Here is a 20,882-nt window from a genome sequence, read left to right as displayed (position 1 = left end):
AGTTCTTGCCACATGATCGTACGGTCATTAGGGAGTACTATCTGGAAGGTATGCGCCACTTGCGAGAAACAATGCGAAGAAAACATCTGGCATTGTGGAAAATCAATTTATGGCTTTTGCATTACGAATATTTCGGAAAATATGTCGATATCGACGATAATCAAATATGTTAGGAGGAGTTTCAGCGAAGAAACATAATTATACCCGTTTCGCAAAACGAACGTTACCTAAATTTCCTGAAAGCAAGACAATGGCAGTATGGTTTTGGTCAGTGAGCCGCCTTTTTTTGTTAAAACCCAATCTCTATGCTGGATTTTGTGAGGTGATTGATTCAGAAAACATATGTCAACAGAAAATGCTGTCTTTCAATTGGATCATAGTATATGGAATAATTTCAATATTGGCAAAAAGTGCCTAACAGTCTTTTTCGATTTGGCGAAAGCCTTTGACACTGTCAATCATCATATCTTATTGAGGCGTTCTGAATTTATTGGAGTAAGAGGAATCACTCTTAAGCTTTTTGAAAAATTACTCAGATCTGGAATATCAGTCACCAGTTTCCAAATTGGCATTCTTGCGTTAAGTGTTTATTTACCGCACCATCGTGTAGTAAGCCCTGAATTTCAGAGTACTGAACTTTACGTAGTTCTTGATGCATTCGCAAAATTAACAAATCATATCAGACAGAAAATCCAAAGTGAAATCAATACAGCATTGTCAATTTTTTTCATCAAACATGTTCTCTGTTTCTGTTCTCTTGAAATCTGTTTCCGCTAACCAGCTGTCTTTCCCTTCGAACTCATTATTTCAAATGAGATCAATAGATATTCATTGAATACAATATTTTTTGATGAGACACCCTGTATAGTCCCGTATATTTCAATAGACTTGTGATGCACTGTTTAGAACCTTTGGTGTAATAATGAATATTACTGGAGTTTTTTCCCAACACCAAACCGTTATTTTAACTTCTCGACAGGTGTTTCGATCACCAAGTGATCATCCTCAAGAGAAAGATCGCAGTAATCATACATGCAAAACTATCCTTATTTATTTATCAGATTTACCTGATTATTACATAATTTAAGACAATTAGATAAGGCAAATTGTAAAATTAATTTAAGACACTCAAGACGCAGGTACCTAGAACAAGTATCTATGGTATAAATAAGGATAGCTTTTTTAGTATGATTAGTTTGATCTTCCTCTTGAAGATGATCACTAGGTGATCGAAACACGTGTCGAGGTGTTGAAATAACAGTTTGGTGTTGGGAAAAAACTCCAGTAATATTAATTTCAATAGAGCTCAATATTATCTTTTCAATAATGGAGCACACTCTATGTTTTCCTAGGTTTATTTTTGAAATACAGAGCTTCTAGATTTTTTCATGTAGACTTTGAAACGAACAATTTGATCAAGTAGGCTTTGAACGATGCGGCGATAAAACAGAATGCAAATATTTACTGGTAGTCAAATTTTTATATGAGCAGTAAATAAGCTCTTTAATTACTGGTTTTTGTTCAATTTTCAAACACATTCGCAATGAAGTATGAAAAATATGTATGGATGTCTCTTCAGAAAATAGTTTTCCATCAATAACTATTGATATCTCATTTGAAAAAATTAGTTTTTTACATCATTTCTATTTAAAACATGCTTTGTGAATGTTTTCATAAAAACAAGAAATTTTTGACAGGAAATGTCGAAAATGCACATCCTGTAACTCAGAAACGATGATAGATATCGATATGCGGTTTTCACCATTGAGTTTGTCATAAAATTTGACCCTCAGACATCATCTATCCAGTTTGAAAACAGGAGTTTCCCACTATATAGTCTCGAAAAACCATAGTTTGTATAATACAGGTCAGCGAAGTTTTTTATGAATATTCATATTGAGAACGACAGTATGTTTACTTCATCTTCACACTTCCACCAAAAATTAGAATATTTTGGCAATTCCAATCTTTTCGGGTTGAAGTTATTGAGCGAAAGTATTTTCCAACTGACGCTCAAAAAATATCCAATCATTCTTAACGTTCAATTTACAACAGTCATATATCAACAAATGAATATATTATCATCACGTGGGAAATTTGCAAGGATGTCTTATTTGTTACAATCGGCTTTTCCACGGAAATTGTGTATTTCAATACAAAGCAATTCATTAAAAGCTTGAATTTACGTTAACAATCGATGTTTCAAAATCAAACCTATAGAATTATATTTTCTATTTATGTTCGATTAACAGATTCAGAGGAAGAATCCAACCAAAGTTTCATATACTTTGGAGAATGATTAGAGGACTTTCTATGAATGTAAAATCAGTTCGTCAAGAATTGGTTATCCAACCAAGGCTTCCACTCAATATTTTGACTGATATTTGAATGAATTTTTTCAACTCGTCGAGAGCCGTGAGGCATGTTGAACTTCGTCTGAGTTCATTAGACCCAAAACAAAACTCCTTTAAGATTTCAGTAATTTGTCTTGATTAATATTTTCAACACTTCATGTTTTCTTCATTAACGCAGAAATTCGTTGATTGATTTCGAGAAATAATTCAAACGAGGCGAACTTTTCTACGAAATTCGTTCTCTGGATCCTCAGAGAAGTTCTCAGAAGTGCATGATGTTTGTTGTTAGCAGAGTTCTTTTCGCATTCTGGGAAATGAGGCCGTCAAATCATGAATAGTGTTTCACTGTAATTCCCAATCAATTTTATAGTTCGGATAATTTCGGTAAAAATTCATCAACAACGTTGAAATTCTTTTAATACCAACCAATATCGACCGAAATAAAGCACATTCATGGTTCACGACATATTTATCGGGCCGCATACAAGTATTTAAGACAAAAATCAATCTCAGGTCTAGGTAATATACAATCTGATATTCCGCAAGGATCAGTTTTGGTCCAATTTTGTTTTTACCATATGTTAATGACCTGACGACACTTGACATTACAGGAAATGTCACCCTGTTCGCCGATGATATCACCATACTATGGCATAATGATAAGCAAGCTGATTTTCATCATATCATTATTTCAGATATAATAAAGGTCAAAGAGTGGTGCGACTCGAACCTTTTATACTTCAGCATTTTGAAAACTGAAATAGTGTCTTTCAAATTCTGCAGTTGCTGATATTTCTTTAAACGACCAAATTATTGAAAACAGTGTTTTTTCTAAATTTTTGGAACTATACATCGAAAACGGTCTCAAATTCAATGAACATGTCAATAACTTGAATACTACTCCTCAATAGACTCACATTTGCGATACGGTATGCCATTCTGGAGAGTGTGCAGTGGTAATGTTCTTCAAATCGTTTTTGTCTTACAAAAAAGAGCCCTGAAATACATACCTCTGAAAACTGAAATTTCGCAGATTTCACTTCAAGCAACACAACATACTCACGGTATTGTCTATATTTAAACTTGAAACAGTGTGTCTCATAAAAAAACACAAACAAAATTTCATTACATTTATACATTCTTCAAATGTTATTAATTTTATTACATTTACATTTATATATACACGCTTTGTCAACAAGATATTATTTTTTGATATCAAAGCATATTTTGATTGATTGATCGATATATTCAGTATCTTCATCATACAAAAAGAATGCCAAGAAAAAATTACGCTCCCTCAATAATTGATTGATCCTTACATAATTTTAATTACTGCATATCTTTCTTGAAATTGGAGAGTGAAATTCCATTCAAGTGTTCAGGTTCTATGATAACAAAAATTTAATTTGTAAAAGAATACCATTGAAATCACTCACGATGAACGATTCCACAAAGTAGAAACTTTATTGGAAATAGTATCTGATCTCCTTCATAAAACGGAATTTTATCACTCCGTTCCATTATGTGTCGTTATTGGATTTTACTCCGACTAGCAAAAAATTCCGGAAAAATTGTTTAGGCAGTGTTTCCAACAAAAGCTGTTTGAATACTGAATTAAAAATGTATTTGAAAGAGTACACTCTGTTACATGACCTTTCTATTTCCACCAGGAACCAGATAAAGAAAACATTATTGTAATGGGCCCTAATGGGCCTCTCATTCTAAGTCGAAGGAGCATGACTAATTTGTTAGTAGTTTACCTAATTTATTCACAAAATATGTGACTTTGTAACCACTGAAGAAAGCAACATCCTTAGAGCTTTCTTATTAAGGATACTAAAAGACTACCTGCCTCAGTATGTATCAATGAAGCGTTTACCACATGACAATGGCATGATACTGTAGGAAGAGTCATGATCGATGTGCATGAAAGTTCCTTGATTTGCAGATTCTCTGAACAGTATAGTGCATGAATCTACTGGAGCATAAATACTCATTGACTCATGACTCATTGGTAGGAGTGCTTTCCGATAGCACTTATGTGATGAAACTCATTTCAGTAGAGGAGACTCTTTTAAAGATGAAGCTGCCCGCAGAGTCCTATGCAATTTTATTGCATTGTTATCTTTCGGCTTTGTTGGCATTGTCATTACCGTTGTTCAAATTTACAATAAACCATACCTACTGAAACTTGGTGTAATTGAAAAACGTAAAAAAATGTAATTGAAAAAGATATGGAAAAAATGGACAAGTCAGGCGACTACAGGCAAAAAGGATAGTTCAGAAATGGTAATCATGCCGACTATACTTAGGAAGCAATATCAGTAAACTTATTTTTCTGTGTACTTCAAAGAAATCGTTGTTTTTAAAATGATAGACAGCATCATAATAACGTTACCATAACACATGTTTTAGGGCAAGAAGTCTCAATTTCCGACGTTATGCTAGTAAAATAGACGAATCATATTCACGTCCACCTACAAGATAACAGACTCAAATCTTTGGCACTCCATTCAATAAGACAATCCCCAAGAAATTAATCCATTCTCTAATCTTTCCTTTCAATCCCCGGCACACGCTTATACATCAGATGATTACTATGGGGTTTTCCAACAGGGACTTCCAAACTTTGACAATTGATAATTGGCATATAGTTCAATCTACATCTGTCAAATTAGTTGTCATTTATTTAGTTTGTTTTACCAAATCCCCATCAACAAATGTAGCAATCAATAACATGTGCAAATAATTATTTCATCAGGAAAATCCGGGGCCGTCGATTTCGCGACGCTCACAGCCTGTTGCAGACTACAACTTATCTAATTTTGCATCGTAACTTAGGCCTCCACCCGTACAAAATTCAACTGACCCAGAAACTGAAGGTAAATGAACATAGACAACGACGTGTGTTCGGTAAATGGGCTCTGGAGTAGTTGGCAACTGATCCTAATTTTCATCGAAAAATCATTTTCAGTGATGAGGCCCATTTCTGGATAAATGGGTACGTGAATAATCAAGTTTGTCGAATTTGGGACGATATCAATCCACATGAGATCCAAGAGCGTCCAATGCATCCTGAAAAAGTCAATGTTTGTTGTGGATTTTGGGCTTGCGGCGTCATCAGTCCATATTTCTTTGAAAACGTTGGACAAGCCATCCAACTTCTTTCGGCCTGAATTGGATGATTTCAATACCAACGACACATGGTTTCAACAGGATGGCGCTTCGTGCCACACAGCTCATGCCACATTGGATATTCTGCACAAGCGATTTCAGGACCACCGAGATTATGCGATTTTACCTCGTTAGACTATTTCTTGTAGGGTTTTCTCAAGTCGCAAATGAGTCAAAAACCACAATGATCGTCTAAGCCAACAAAACCCTTGCCATCGGTCAAATTTAGCCTGATTTAAGCGCTAAAGTAATCGAAAATTGAGGCGGAGGCGCTCCACCCAGAGAAGCCATGGCGGACATTTGAACGATGTTATAAATTCCACACATAATGGCATCAATAGATCTTACAAATAATAAATTTAGATGTATATATATATATATATATATATATATATATATATATATATATATATATATATATATAAATATGTATACAGTGTGTCTCACTTCTCATGGAAACACTCCCGTAATATTCGAGGTAGAAAGATGAAACTCTCTGGACTGATGGAAATGCTCAAAATGCACCTATCACCTGAATGGGGTTGGCCAAAGTGATATATTACGGAAGATATATTAAGATGTGAGACACAATGTATATATAAAGTGGATAATCTTAGCGACTGGAGAAATGTACAGCAAAATGGATTAACGGGGTCTCTCAGTCAAAAAATCAAAAATCAAATCTCTGTTCTCCTTTGCCCAGCTTTCGCTTCTAATGGGAAGCTTCTTCAGGGCCTATAATTCATTGAGTTGTTGGTTTTTTTGCCATTGAAAAACATTACAATTAATACTTACATTAAAAATGAGTTGAAAACAATACATTGAATAAATAAAGTGACGGAGAAGGTTGCACATGTATAAGATTATTTTGTGTTTGACAAAACCTTCACATAAATGTCATTTTTCGATGGGTATGATGATTTCATAATCTTTGACTTTAAGAAAGAGTTATTGATTGATACAATTTTCATTATTATCATGTTTTTGATGTAGTTCCAGTAAGTTACTGTATGTATTGCTGAGATTATCAATGTCAGTTTTCTTATTCATACAAACAGAAGACTTATTAATTTCAATCATTTTATTTTACATACAGAAAAAATATTTCTAAACGCCTTTTTCTTGAAATGATTGAAATTAATAAGTCTTCTGTTTGTATGAATAAGAAAAGTGACATTGATAATCTCAGCAATATATATAGTAACTTACTGGAACTACATAAAAAACATGATAATAATGAAAATTGTATCAATCAATAACTCTCTCCTTAAGTCAAAGATTATGAAATCATTATACCCATTGAAAAATGACATTTATGTGAAGGTATGACATTTGTCAAACCCAAAATAATCTTATACATGTGCAACCTTCTCCGTCAGTTTATTTGTTCAATTTATTGTTTTTAACTCATTTTTAATGTAAGTATGAATTGTAATGTTTTTTGATGGCAAAAAACCAACAACTCAATAAATTATAGGCCCTGAAGAAGCTTCTCATTAGAAGGGAAAGCTTGGCAAAGTAGAACAGAGATTTGATTTTTCGACTGAGAGACCCCGTTAATCCATTTTGGACTGTATATATATATATATATATATATATATATATATATATATATATATATATATATATGTATATATATAATGAAACAATTCGTGGATACAACACTCCAAAAAAGGGGGGCAAACCGCGGACACGTATTTCTGGCTATTGGCCTCATCAGCGCGGTGCAGCCAAGTGTAAAGCTGGGCAACACTTGTTTGTCGAAAGTAGGAAACAACACATACGCACGGAGTCAACAACAGAAGCCAACCGCACATTTGTGGTTCCAGTTAGAAGACCTAGAATTCCCAGGCTACATCTTACATGACCACGTAGGCAGCTATAGCTACCTGCGTGACATCCGGTCCAGGATATAAATACAAATAGAGATTTTATCGAGTGTTCATGATACAAATCAAAAATGAAACAATTCGTGGACACAACACTCCAAAAAAGGAGGCAAACCGCGGACACGTGTTTCTGGCTATTGGCCTCATCAGCGCGGTGCAGCCAAGTGTAAAGATGGGCAACACTTGTTTGCCGAGAGCAGGAAACAACACATACGCACGGAGTCAACAACAGAAGCCAACCGCACATTTGTGGTTCCCGTTAGATCTTCTAATTGAAACCACAAATGTGCGGTTAGCTCCTGGTGGTGACACCGTGCATATGTGAAGTTTTTCATTTTTGGTAACCAGTTGTTGTCCATCTTTGCAATTGGCTGCACTGCGCTGATGAGGCCAATAGCCAGAAACACGTGTCCGGGATTTGCCTCCATTTTTTTGAGTGTTCTGTCTACAAATGTTGCCTTTTGATCTATATCATACACACTCAATAACATCTTTATCTCTGTATATATATATATATATATATATATATATATATATATATATATATATATATATATATATATATATATATATACAGGGTATTCAAATTCGTTTCTGTACATGGGGATCTCGTTAACGATAAGAGATAGAATGTCAATTAAATTCTGGCGTATTTTAGAGACATATTCAATGATGTAGAAAAATCGAATATAGCTCTTCTGTTTCTGGAGATATACAGAAAAAACCAAAAATTCCCAAATTATTTTTTTGCCTATGTCTGCTTTATTCACAGACATATTGAAAATCTGTCTACATTTTGCTGTTGGCACTTGATGTGGGCTATCAGAATATGTCCATGAATCTTTTATATAGGGTGCCATCTGACTTGGGTCACACCCATCTTTGAAATTTTAAATACGGCCTGAATTTTTTGTTGTAGTTTTTGGATCGTAGACGTTCACTACATCCTGAGAAATTGAATTTTATTTTATATTTTGGGATGTTTCAGTAATATTTAATCATAATTGGGTGAATTATTCTTTTTTAAATTACGGCCCTGGAAATTGGTTGACTAAGTTAAATAAAAACGCAATAGCAACTTTCACTTCTCTCTATGTTCCATAGAGTTTTCAGAGAGTTTTTTTTTTCATTTTTAGATACCTATTCATATTTTCATATTTCCATTGCTCTGAGCGTTTCCTACAATGAACTTCGAATAAGAAAACATTTTATGATTATCTCAAAAATATCTAAAACAGAAATATATTATATCATATGAAGATCAAGATCTTCAGATGATGTGGTGCTACAGGTTTTTCCGGGTTTTCCTGCAGCTGAAAAAGCAAATGCGCCACTTGAATCAATGAAGTCGCCCCGGAGCGCCAATTAATTTTTATTGTTGTATTTATTTTATTTTTATCGTTGTTTTATCACATTGTAATAATTTTATATATAATTATTTATTTTATTATATGTGTTTTGATGAGCAAAAAAAGAAAGAACAGCAATAATAATATCCAAAACCAATACTATGATTGTAATGAAAATTGAAATGAAATAATTTATATACACAAAAAAACTAATGGCGCAATAAATGTTCGAATTGGCGTCCTTCCATTTCGGGACAAATACTGGGCCAATACATGGTCTGCAAGACCACCAGATCTTACTATTTTGGACTATTTTCTATGGGGGACATTGAATAGATAGGATAGATAGAAAATGTGGAAGACTCGAGATTGAGGATTTTGAATGATTTCGCAACAATACAGCAAATAAGTGTATTAATGGCAAAACATAATTTGAAAAACCGAGTTCAAAAATGTATCGAACTGGAAGGACTCCAATTCCAACATTTATTGCGCCATTAATTTTCTTGTGTGTATAAATTACTTCATTTCAATTTTCATTACAATTATAGTGTTAATTTCGGATGTTATTATTGCTATAATTTTTTTTTCTGCTTATTAAAACACATATAATATATTTTTGATGTGTATATGTTTCAGATAATCATAAAAGGTTTTCCTATTCAATATTCATTGTAGAAAACGCTCAGAGTAATAAAAAAAAGAATAGGTAACAAAAAATGAAAAAAAAACTCTCCAAACACTCTACGGTACATAAGGAGACGTGAAAGTTGCTATTGTGTTTTTATTGAACTCAGTCAACAAATTTCCAGGTCCGTAATTAAAAAGGGAATAATTCACACAGTAATAATCAAATATTACCCAAACATCCCGAAATATAAAATTTAAATAAATTTCTCAGTATGAAGTGAACATCGACGATACAAAAAATACAACAAAAAATACAGGTCCGTATTTAAAAATTCAAAGATGGGGGTGGTCCAAGTCAGATGACACCCTGTATAAAAAATTAATGAACATATTCTGACAGCCAATAGCAAAATGTGGACAGATTTTCAATATGTCTGTAAATAAAGAAGATATAGGCAAAACAATAATTTGGGATTTTTTGGTTTTTCATGTGTATCTCCAGAACCAAAAGAGCCATATATATATATATATATATATATATATATATATATATATATATATATATATATATATATATATATATATATATATATATATATATATATATATATATATATATATATATATATATATATATATATATATATACAGGGTCCTGCAACAGTGGCGCGGTGTTCCATATCTCTATATAGGAAGCAGATAGGAATCTAATTTTCTATAATATTACCTTATTGCTCGAGCTCGACAAAATAAAAATATTGGCGGTCACACAGGGTGTTCGATTTTTTCTGGGCGGATCCCAACTGTGTCTTTTTAAATGGCAACCTATATTTTTTATCGCTTTTTTGGTTTCTTCATAGAAAATAAAATAAACTTTATGTATATCTGCACTTCGAAAATATTGATGGTTTTCGAGATATCTAGCATGACAGGTTTTTTTTTCCAATATTCGTCACTCAGAATATTTGAAATTATAAAGTGGTGCCAAGTCCAGTTGAAATTTTTTTTTGGTCGAATATTCTACATTGGTAACTCTCTCAAACGATATATCTGAAATCGACCTGTGATATACAGGGTATGAAAAACCGCTTGCCAAATATTGTAAATGAAAATTTGCAAAATCTTCCTTATATTAAATGGAACACCCTGTATATTATTGATCCATAAGAAGCGCCAACGAAACCTCTACAAATTTCATTAAGTATTCCCTATGGCTAAGTTCAATAGTTTTTCTTAAATGAGCATTTCTTTCGAAAAATGGTCATTTTTTCAAAGCGAAATCCATTTGACGACTGATAAGAATATACAAAAAATACCCTTTCCTTAAAATATCGCCCATTCCTAAAATTACCTGTTGCTAGATAAACAAGTTGCGAATTACACCACAAAATGGACGTTCTTGAATAGTTACAATAATTTCAAAAATCTCGGAATTTGTGCCATATTCTTTCGGTCTAAAACAACCTTTCAGCGAATGAAATATTTATTGGAAATCAAGTAGTCTGGCAAATGACAGAACAAAATATTTGGCTGCAAATGAATATTGAAATTTTTAGTCAATCGTGAAGTTGAACTGTCGGTATAATTTCATCAGAATGTTGTTATCAAAAAGTGATTTGATTGATATGATTTTCATATTAGGTGAATCAGACAGGAATTGTTTATTGGCAAGTAGAATTTATTCTCAACGGTATCCAGATAGAAGGCATCCAGATGAAAGATCTTTCCGAAAGGTCTTGGGACGATTCGTTGAAACTGGATCTATTAATTATTCCAAACATGAGCGCATCAAGCCAGCTACTAATGAAGATAATGAATTGCAAGTTCTTCTTGCTGTTGAAGAAGATCCTAGTAGGAGTCAACGACGAATTGGGGAAATAGTGGATATAAGTGAGAGATCAGTGCAACGAGTATTGAAGAAACATCGCTTGCATCCATACCACGTTCAGTTACATCAAGAACTACTGTATGCTGATTTCGAGAAAAGAGTGAGATTTTGCAATTGGGCCATGAACAAAATTCGTCGAAACGAATATTTTTTCAATAATATTTTATGGTCGGATGAATCGACATTCCATAAAAATGGATTTGTAAATCGACATAATTACCATTATTATGCGACAGAAAATCCTCACTTATTGAGACAGGTGGATTATCAACATAGGTGGTCGATAAATGTCTGGGGAGGCATCATTGGAGAATATGTAATTGGTCCATACTTTTTTGAGGGACATATGAATGGTGCAATGTATCTCAATTTCTTACGAAATGATTTACCAGGTTTGTTAGATGATATTCCTCTTGACCTCTGCAATAGAATGTGGTTACAACATGATGGTGCACCTGCTCACTATTCGGCAGAAGTGAGAGATCATCTAAATGAAGTATTTCCCAATAAATGGATAGGACGGAATGGGCCTGTACGGTGGCCCGCTAGATCACCAGATTTGACGAAACTAGATTTTTTCTTATGGGGATACATAAAAAATATGGTTTACGTTGAGCCACCAACTTCTCCCGAAAATATGCGACTTAGAATAACGAATGCTTTTCGCAGCATTACACCAGCTGTCTTGCGCAGGGTAGAACAGTCTTTCAAACATAGACTTCAGCTCTGCATTCAAGAAAATGGAAGACATGTTGAACATATTTTATAAAAGTTTCATTATCAACCTTAATTAAACTCTCCCTTTTGTAGTTTTGTAATTTGCCAGTTGACAAATTTGAATATCTAGAACTCAAGCTCTGAATGAATATAATAACATGAAAAAAAATAGTTATTTATAATGTTTCTTTCTTTTAACTTGTTTGGTTTGATATTGCACGATTTATGAGTGAAATTCTGCATCCAATGAAAAAATAATTTTCCATTTAGCAAAAAGTGATAGGTACATACATTTATTTCGTTAAAAAATATTTGTTTGGACACCTTCTAATGTACAAAATTGAAACAAGATATCTTTCGTATATTTTTATCAGTCGTCAAATGGATTTCGCTTTGAAAAAATGACCATTTTTCGAAAGAAATGCTCATTTAAGAAAAACTATTGAACTTAGCCATAGGGAATACTTAATGAAATTTGTAGAGGTTTCGTTGGCGCTTCTTATGGATCAATAATATACAGGGTGTTCCATTTAATATAAGGAAGATTTTGCAAATTTTCATTTACAATATTTGGCAAGCGGTTTTTCATACCCTGTATATCACAGGTCGATTTCAGATATATCGTTTGAGAGAGTTACCAATGTAGAATATTCGACCAAAAAAAAATTTCAACTGGACTTGACACCACTTTATAATTTCAAATATTCTGAGTGACGAATATTGGAAAAAAAACCTGTCATGCTAGATATCTCGAAAACCATCAATATTTTCGAAGTGCAGATATACATAAAGTTTATTTTATTTTCTATGAAGAAACCGAAAAAGCGATAAAAAATATAGGTTGCCATTTAAAAAGACACAGTTGGGATCCGCCCAGAAAAAATCGAACACCCTGTGTGACCGCCAATATTTTTATTTTGTCGAGCTCGAGCAATAAGGTAATATTATAGAAAATTAGTTTCCTATCTGCTTCCTATATAGAGATATGGAACACCGCGCCACTGTTGCAGGACCCTGTATATATATATATATATATATATATATATATATATATATATATATATATATATATATATATATAGAAGCTATTGTATAGCGAAACACGTGTTGTGGTTTTTGTAAAACCCTTATATTGAAAATCATAGAATAAACTCTATTGATTAGTTTTTTAAATATGGATTTTCATCAAGTATCGGTCAGTTCTATTCAATTAAATTTTATTCATTTTTACTAACAAAAAAACCTGAATACATGCTGTAATATTTAAACATTCCAATCAAGCCATAGAAATACCGAAATGGAATTGAAATAACAAACAGAGATCTCGAAAACTTCCAGTATACGTGATAGCTAACAGTTATTCAGTATCCGGACGGAACACACATTCATGAACTCCAAATAACATAATTATGCGGAAGCAAGCTCCCTTTCTGGGTGCTTTTATCACGTCCTTTTTGCGTGTATGGAAGAGGTTAGACGACAAATGAAATCAAATTTTGGGATGGGGATAATAGTAGAATGTATAAAAAGATATATTTCTCTTTCAGTAGCAGTTATGAAAAAAATATGAATCAGGTAATACCCTTTCTTGATTATTTATTTGATAATTTCGATTCCTCGGCTTAGGGAATATTCCAAAAAGAGTAACGAAATGCTAACGGCAGTCACTTGATTGACTTCGAGAAAATCAAGAAATAAAAAATATGCATGGGTCAGAAAGTTTTTTTAATAGTTACTTCAGACTAAGACCCCAAAAATGTGATAGATATAATAGCGGTAATGTTTTTTTTTATAAATATCACGTAAAGCCGGCAATGTGAAAATGAATAATTCGACACTGCAGTTACTTCAGGATGTTACAAAATAATCAATGCGCAAATTCATTAAACTTTTGTCATGGCTATATAAGAATGACATTTGAAAAATTCTTTGTATATACAATTCATTCGAAGGAAAATAATGAGATATAGCGTTGAACTGCAAAAAATAACTAATCTTTCTAACGGAAATCAAATCCGGCTTGAGAAAAAATTTGGAAAGTCCTCACCACTAAGGAGAAAATGATTTGATTGTATTACATAATACGCGATATCGTGTCATGAACAGTTGTTAATCAAGGGCAGTGGAAATTACAATAGTTAGACATAAAAATGATGATTATATGAACGTTTGAGAGACGTGGTGAAGAAGGTTGCGAGGGAATTAGAAAATATGTCAATTTTTATTCATTTGAATATAGTTCTGAGTTCTAAGATTTACAACACATATATTAGGGGAGAATTCAAATAGTAATTAGTTTTACTTTGAATTGTTTAGAATGAATATGTTTCTCTAGCATTATACAGAGGTACATTAATTAAAAGTTGGTTCAGTATAGAGCTGATGTCGTTAGACGTTTACTTTTGACAGTATTATAAAAATCTAACCAGCAAGCACGTAATATTATTTTATTATGTGAAACGTGGCTTAAAAATGATGATACTAATTTTCTGTATGTACATTATTGGTATCATTATTTATTCTAATATGAGTAACAATTGATTTATGGAAGATATAATATATGTACATACCTACACAAAATAATCAATATAAGATTTTATTAATAAATAGCCATTCCTTGCATAATCATATTAATATACATACAATTTAAGTAATACCCTAAGCTTTTCTCATGTTGGACAATTTCAATTTCAATTATAGCCCAGTCATTTACGATTTTATTTGCGGAAAAATTCCTACTGAGCTGAATTTTGGTATACTCCTTCATTATTGCATTTTAATGAAGATGTGAAAAATTGACATCGATATCGTGCCGGCTAAAAAAGTTATAATCGTCAATAGGTCACGAAAATAAGTTTTTCGGGAATATCTCGCGACCTATGGCTCGGAGGTCAATAAAGGTCAGTATAAAAATTATTCCTCAAACGATGATCTACAAAACATGTCTCTTGCATTTTTCCGTAGGTAAAGTCAACCATTTTCGGACTAGAGCGCTGAGAAAGCGACTACATTATGATGATGCACTCGTTTCCGCACCACCTTTGAGGTAGAATGCAAGGCGCGTTTTTTTACATGGTTTCCCCCGTAGGCATAATTCATGAACTGTAATAAAAGTTTTTTTTTTTATTTTATGCTCAATATCTTTTTATTTGTACATTGAAAAATAGGGAAACATCTTCATCATTTTCTTCACTAGTGGACTCCGCGTTTAAGCATGACTGACCACGACAATGTCCACAAGCTTTAGAACATCTCAATCCAATTTTTTTACATCCACATGCTGGTGCTGGTGGCCATAAAGTTGTTATTGGTTGTAATATATTATTTTCCAACTCCCAACCCCACTGTTCTGGATCAATTTCTTTTCCTAGCCAGGTTTGTATTTGATAATAGACTCGATAAATAAGCTGTTGAGCTGCTGAAGAAGTTGGTGGTAATAATTGAAATTTCATAGCTGTGCTTTGTCTTGTTAGTTTAGCAAAGCTGCAGTATCTGTAATTGTCAATTGAATTTTCTGATTTTGGAGCACCGTAGATTGCTAGTAGAAAATGTATTCCAGCATTGACGAGGGCATCTCGAGCGCAATTTTCTTGTTGGAATATTCCTGCAGAATTGTGTAAATCAGGTCTTTTTTCAAACATCTTCATGACTTTAATTTTACCTTTTCCAAAAAGTGTTTTAAAAAAATGGATGTAAGTTGATCAAGTATTTGTGTGCGTGCTATGAGAAGTACCAATAGATCTATGTCTTCGCCAACGATAATTGTAGTATTATTTATTGATTTTACAATTACTGTTTCAACTAATAAGACGTCAGCATCATCACGTGATTGTCTTGTAGAAATACCAACTTTTTCGAAATTCTCAAAGAGCATTTCAATAAATTTTCTTTCATGAAATCGATTAGGTAAAAATTTCGCTAAACTGATAGGAACTTCCATCGATTCTTTGAAATGCACTCAACAAGATGTAGAAACGGCTGCGATTCGTCTTAGTTGTTCCAACGCTTTGATATTTTTACTGGTATCGGAGTAACTATCAAAAATGACAACAGTATTTTGACCAAAATTGTTTGATAAATTAATATATTCTTTAATGATAATATTGAATGAATCATTTTTTGCCATACACCACGATGCACACGCGAGTGGAAGTTATAAGTTTTAAGAAAACTTGAATATATTGATAAAAAGCAATAGAGTTGAGGCCTTATATGTATACGGTATACAATACCCTATGTAATTGCATTCTACTCGCTTTCTCAGCGCTCTAGTCTGAAAACGGTTGACTTCACAGAAAAATGAATAATACATTTTTTGTAGATAATCGTATGAGGAATAATTTTTATACTGACCTTTATTGACCTCTGAGCCATAGGTCGCGAGATATTCGCGAAAAACTGATTTTCGTGACCTTTCGACCCTTATAACTTTTTTAGCTGACACTATATCAATGTCGATTTTTCACATCTTAATTAAAACGCCATAATGAAGGTGTATACCAAAATTCAGCTCAGTGGGAATTTTTCCGCAGATTGAGGTTTAACAAACCTAAAATGATTGGATTATTAGTTTGAGTTATCACTTCTGTCGCGCGTCCCAAGACACACACTAATTTTATACAGGGGGTTCCATATAACTGAAGTAAAACTGAGTGACTATTTGCATGAGCCATGTAAAGTGGCTGAAGTTGTGACAAGTCCTGATGAAGAATCCAAGAGCTTTGTTAGGTTTTTATAATATAGTTAATATGCATGTCAAATAATAGTTTAGTGATATAATACTCTCAAGTCCTTGACTTCAGATGTTTTCTTTAGCTGCTACCTGTTTATGTGGTGTTGGTGGTGGTAAATACTAATACAGATATATTAATACTGAAGGTTTTTGTGATCTTATAGATTAAGTATGTACATCCAACGTTGGGTTTAAAAGCAGTTTTATTAGCTGAACCCCGCCCATTCATCATTCTTGTTGAACTTGCATTTGTAAACCGTTGAATATGATGAATAAAGGCATCTTATTATTATTATTGAATATTTTTGTTTCTTGAAAACGTGATAGAGTGGATTTTTTTAGGATTGAGGGATAGAGAGTTTTTTTCGCATTATTTTACAATATTATCAATATCGTTTTGTATGAGGAGTGAATCGTTGGTACATGTCGCAGTATGTAATACTTTCTAGTCGTCAGCATACATAAAAAAATCGCAGTATGAGAAACAACTAGATATATCTTCAATATAAATGTTGAAGAGGAGAGACCCCAGATGGGAGCCCTGAGGAACTACGAAAGTAATGTTAATGAATCTAGAACTGAACTTTCCCAAAGTGACTGCCTGAGACCTAATCGTAATAAACGACTGAAACCATCTTATATTAGCAGATCACCGTGTATACCGATTTCTGCCAGTTTGTCGAGTAGAGTTTCATGATCTATCTTGTCGAATGCCTTGCATGGCATCAACATGTCCATGTTCTTCAAGAGATATTCAGTATAGATGAATAAAATGGTTTCAATGGAACGATGTTTTACAAATCCATGCTGCTCATTATTGATTGAGAATCCAACATCAAACTAATAATTGGTAGTACAAAACGTCAGGTTAATTTCAATATTGTAACTTTTTTAGTGCTTGTGAAAAAAATTGTTATACACATTTTATGTACCCCCTTTAAGGGACTGCATCTTAACAAGGGATACAACAATGAAATTTCTTTATGTGAAAGATCGTTTTTTTTTCGATGAGGAATCACCTCCTTGAATGTTTCACACTTATTTAGTTACACTCTGTAAAGTATACTATTAGGTATTGGTCCACCATCGTTATTCATAATATTATTATGTTTACTTATTTCTACACTCTCATAGGCATCGATATGTCTGTTGTTGTTAACCTGTCAACTAATCTTAATGAACTGAAATCTATGGAAAGGTTTTGTTGCAAAACATGATGGGCGACTGCTAATTTTTCAGGTCTTCCATATTTTAAGTGTGCTAAGTGTTCCGTATATCAAATTTTAATAGATCTTTTTTTCTGTCCATAATATTTTGCATCGCAGTCCTTACATTTAATTTCGTAAATTCCAGAATTTTCCAAATTTTCGGCTTTGTCTTTTGGACTTCCTAAAAGGCTCTGTAGTGTGTGACTTGTTTTAAAAACCACCTTCATACCTTGTTCCTAGAAAATCTTTCCAAAGTTCTTCGTGTATTGGTGGTATGGAACTGAGATATATTTATCTTGATTTTTGTCCTTTCTAAAAGTCGAGATTTCGTTCATTCTTAACCTAAACTTCTTCCTTATTATGTCATCTACAATAACCCTCGAGAAACCGTTAGTATCTGTTATTTCCTGTATTGTATATTTTTCTTTTGTGAACCTCTCATGTGTTATGGGAAAAGTCAAATGACGATGGACTAGAAAATTCAACCCATCACGTTTGTGGTGTCTACAGTGATGTGAACTGTCAGGAATATATCTGTACGTGCTTGTTTCCTTTCTAAATAAATCGTATTCTTACTCTCTATCTTGGCTCCTCATTACTACAACGTCAAGAAATGAAAGTTGTTCTTTATTTTCCAACTCATACGTGAATTTTATTGATAGAAATCTATTATTTGAAAAGGAAACAAAGTTCTCAGCAATCGATTTTTTGTTATCGAATATCGCGAAAATATCATCCATATACCTTAGCCATATCCTAGGAAAATACTTTGAATTGTCTTTGGTTTCCATTTCGAATCTGCTCATGAACAGGATTACTAGGTAGGGGGACAAGGGGTTACCCATAGACGTTCCCTCCTATTGTTCATAAAAGCAACCTGATACCTGGAACCGGTTTTATTTCATACACAAATTAGTGGTAACGGGTTCCTGACAATTTCGCATACCTACGGTCCGTTAGTACTGATAGTATTCATCCTTTTATAGTAGTTCGATTTATCCAGAATTACTACTTTGTTACCTTTGTCGGCTTTCAAACAGTGTCAAAACTATATTGCCTCTCAAAAATTTATCTATCAGCTATTAGATCTCCTACCTACCAAATAGCACTAGGCAATTTGAAAGCTTGTCCATTGCGGAACCAGGATTTGGTATAAAAACTCTTTAGAGTACATACATCATACAAAAAACATCGTTTTGCACGAAGGTGAGATTTGGTCTCTCTTGATGTTAGTTCCTTATTTCCTAGCGTCCCAATTCCACAGACCTTACAAAACCTCAGGTAATTACTAGAGAAAAATAATTTCAGGAAGAAGGTTGCTTTTATGAACAACAGGAGGGAACGGCTATGGGTAACCCCTTGTCCTCCTACCTGGCAAACCTGTTCATGAGCAGATTCAAAATGGAAACCAAGAAAAAGTCAAATTATTTTCCTAGGATATGGCTAAGGTATGTGGATGATATTTTCGCGATATTTGATAACAAAAAATCGATATTGAGGATTTTGTTTCCTTTTAAATAATAGATTTCCATCAATAGTTGAAGTTTTAGTTGAAGTGTTTCTTGTGTGATATATGAACACATAAATATAAAATAATATATAATAATGAAAAAAGGAATCCATCAGGAGCTGCTATTGGCGAAAAAAGATGAATACCAAAGGTGAATCGATATCCAATATTAAGCTGATTTATTAAGGAAACATCGATTCCATTCACAAACATTTTTTGGAGGTAGCAGATGCAACTCTTGATATCATAGAACGGGAGATTTGCAGTTATTCCTTACAAAACTACAGTCAAATATTGATTATTAACTGTTAGTATGATACGGTATCTAAGTTTAATTGTAATCCTATGAAGTATGTATTCATATTATTTTAAAAAATTAAACACAAGAAAATATTTTTTTTATTTCCACCACTCCCAATTTCGTGTTGGAAATCCGCTTCGATGCAAAATTTCATCATTAGATCTAATCTTTTTATTTTTTTATCAGTTTGGTTAGAATATGGTAGAAATATAGGATCCTTCGAAACCCAGAGAGGTCTAGGAGAGAAAAACTTGAGAACCTCTGAACTACACAATCAGAAATATGATTATGAACCATCTGACAATGCTCTCTTTCCGATAGATTTAATATCTTATATATGAGGGTGATTAATTTCATTTTGATAGTATTCTTTTCAGAAGATACAATTCACCCTATTGATTTGTTAGTAGGTTCTGTTCGTTATCTTGAAATTCTTTAGTTTTGTAAGAAACAGATACTTTCCTGTTTAAACAAACTAACTACATTCTTAATTATTATGTGCATATAAATCAATTTGAAACTACCTCAATAAATGATATTGTCTATTATTCCGTGAAAGTACTTTTCTGTAGTACGTACACTTTGTTGCAGGAAACTTTTTCATGTTGGTGTGGCTTCAATCATATCCACCACGGTAGGCCACAAAGATCGTATTCAGCATTATCCAGATGTAATATTCGGGGTCCAGATTCTACAGACTCAGGCAGTCACGATCACACCGTACAGACTAATATGTCTCAGAAGAACAATTCCCAAGATTCATACACCGGTCATCATGGAAGAAAGTAAGAACAAATGATAATTCACATTTCATTTCCATCAGTAAAGAGATTGAATGAAAAAGGACGTTTCGTTTGATTCACTCGACAGTGACAACCGGTCTTGTGTCTCAAAAAATGCTAAGAAGACCAACCGTTACCTGTTACTGAGTGTAGAGCAATGAGTATGGTAGATACATTTCGTTGTGTGTTGTCTTACTGATCTGGACGAAAGCGAAAGCCCGAGTTTCCGTTAAGCTGCCTGTACACTGGTTTAACGACTCATATGTGTAGAATTTTTATACAAATTTCCGACATTCGACCAATAATGTGGATTTTCAATTGATATTGATCATCCTGTATGTTTAAATG

At 33.2% G+C, this 20,882-nt stretch overlaps 1 protein-coding gene across 1 annotated transcript in view; it reads left to right on the top strand.

The window, feature by feature from the left end:
* LOC111512097 (pyrokinin-1 receptor) overlaps window positions 1–20,563 on the top strand; it is a 289,960-nt gene extending 269,397 nt beyond the window's left edge. Inside the window, exon 3 of the mRNA XM_074172959.1 lies at window positions 20,344–20,563. Within this exon, the coding sequence (XP_074029060.1) occupies window positions 20,344–20,541 (198 nt within the window). The 3' untranslated portion in view covers window positions 20,542–20,563. The remainder of the gene's footprint in view (window positions 1–20,343) is intronic.
* Window positions 20,564–20,882: the final 319 nt, after the last annotated feature.

The sequence above is a fragment of the Leptinotarsa decemlineata genome, unplaced genomic scaffold (assembly GCF_025532065.1).
Source record: "Leptinotarsa decemlineata unplaced genomic scaffold, Ldec_3_MD MMD2_tig00000199_RagTag_RagTag, whole genome shotgun sequence".
In the NCBI taxonomy this organism is placed as follows: domain Eukaryota; kingdom Metazoa; phylum Arthropoda; class Insecta; order Coleoptera; family Chrysomelidae; genus Leptinotarsa; species Leptinotarsa decemlineata.
The sequence above is the reverse complement of the archived record's forward strand: the minus strand, read 5'-3'. Positions and strand labels throughout refer to the sequence as shown.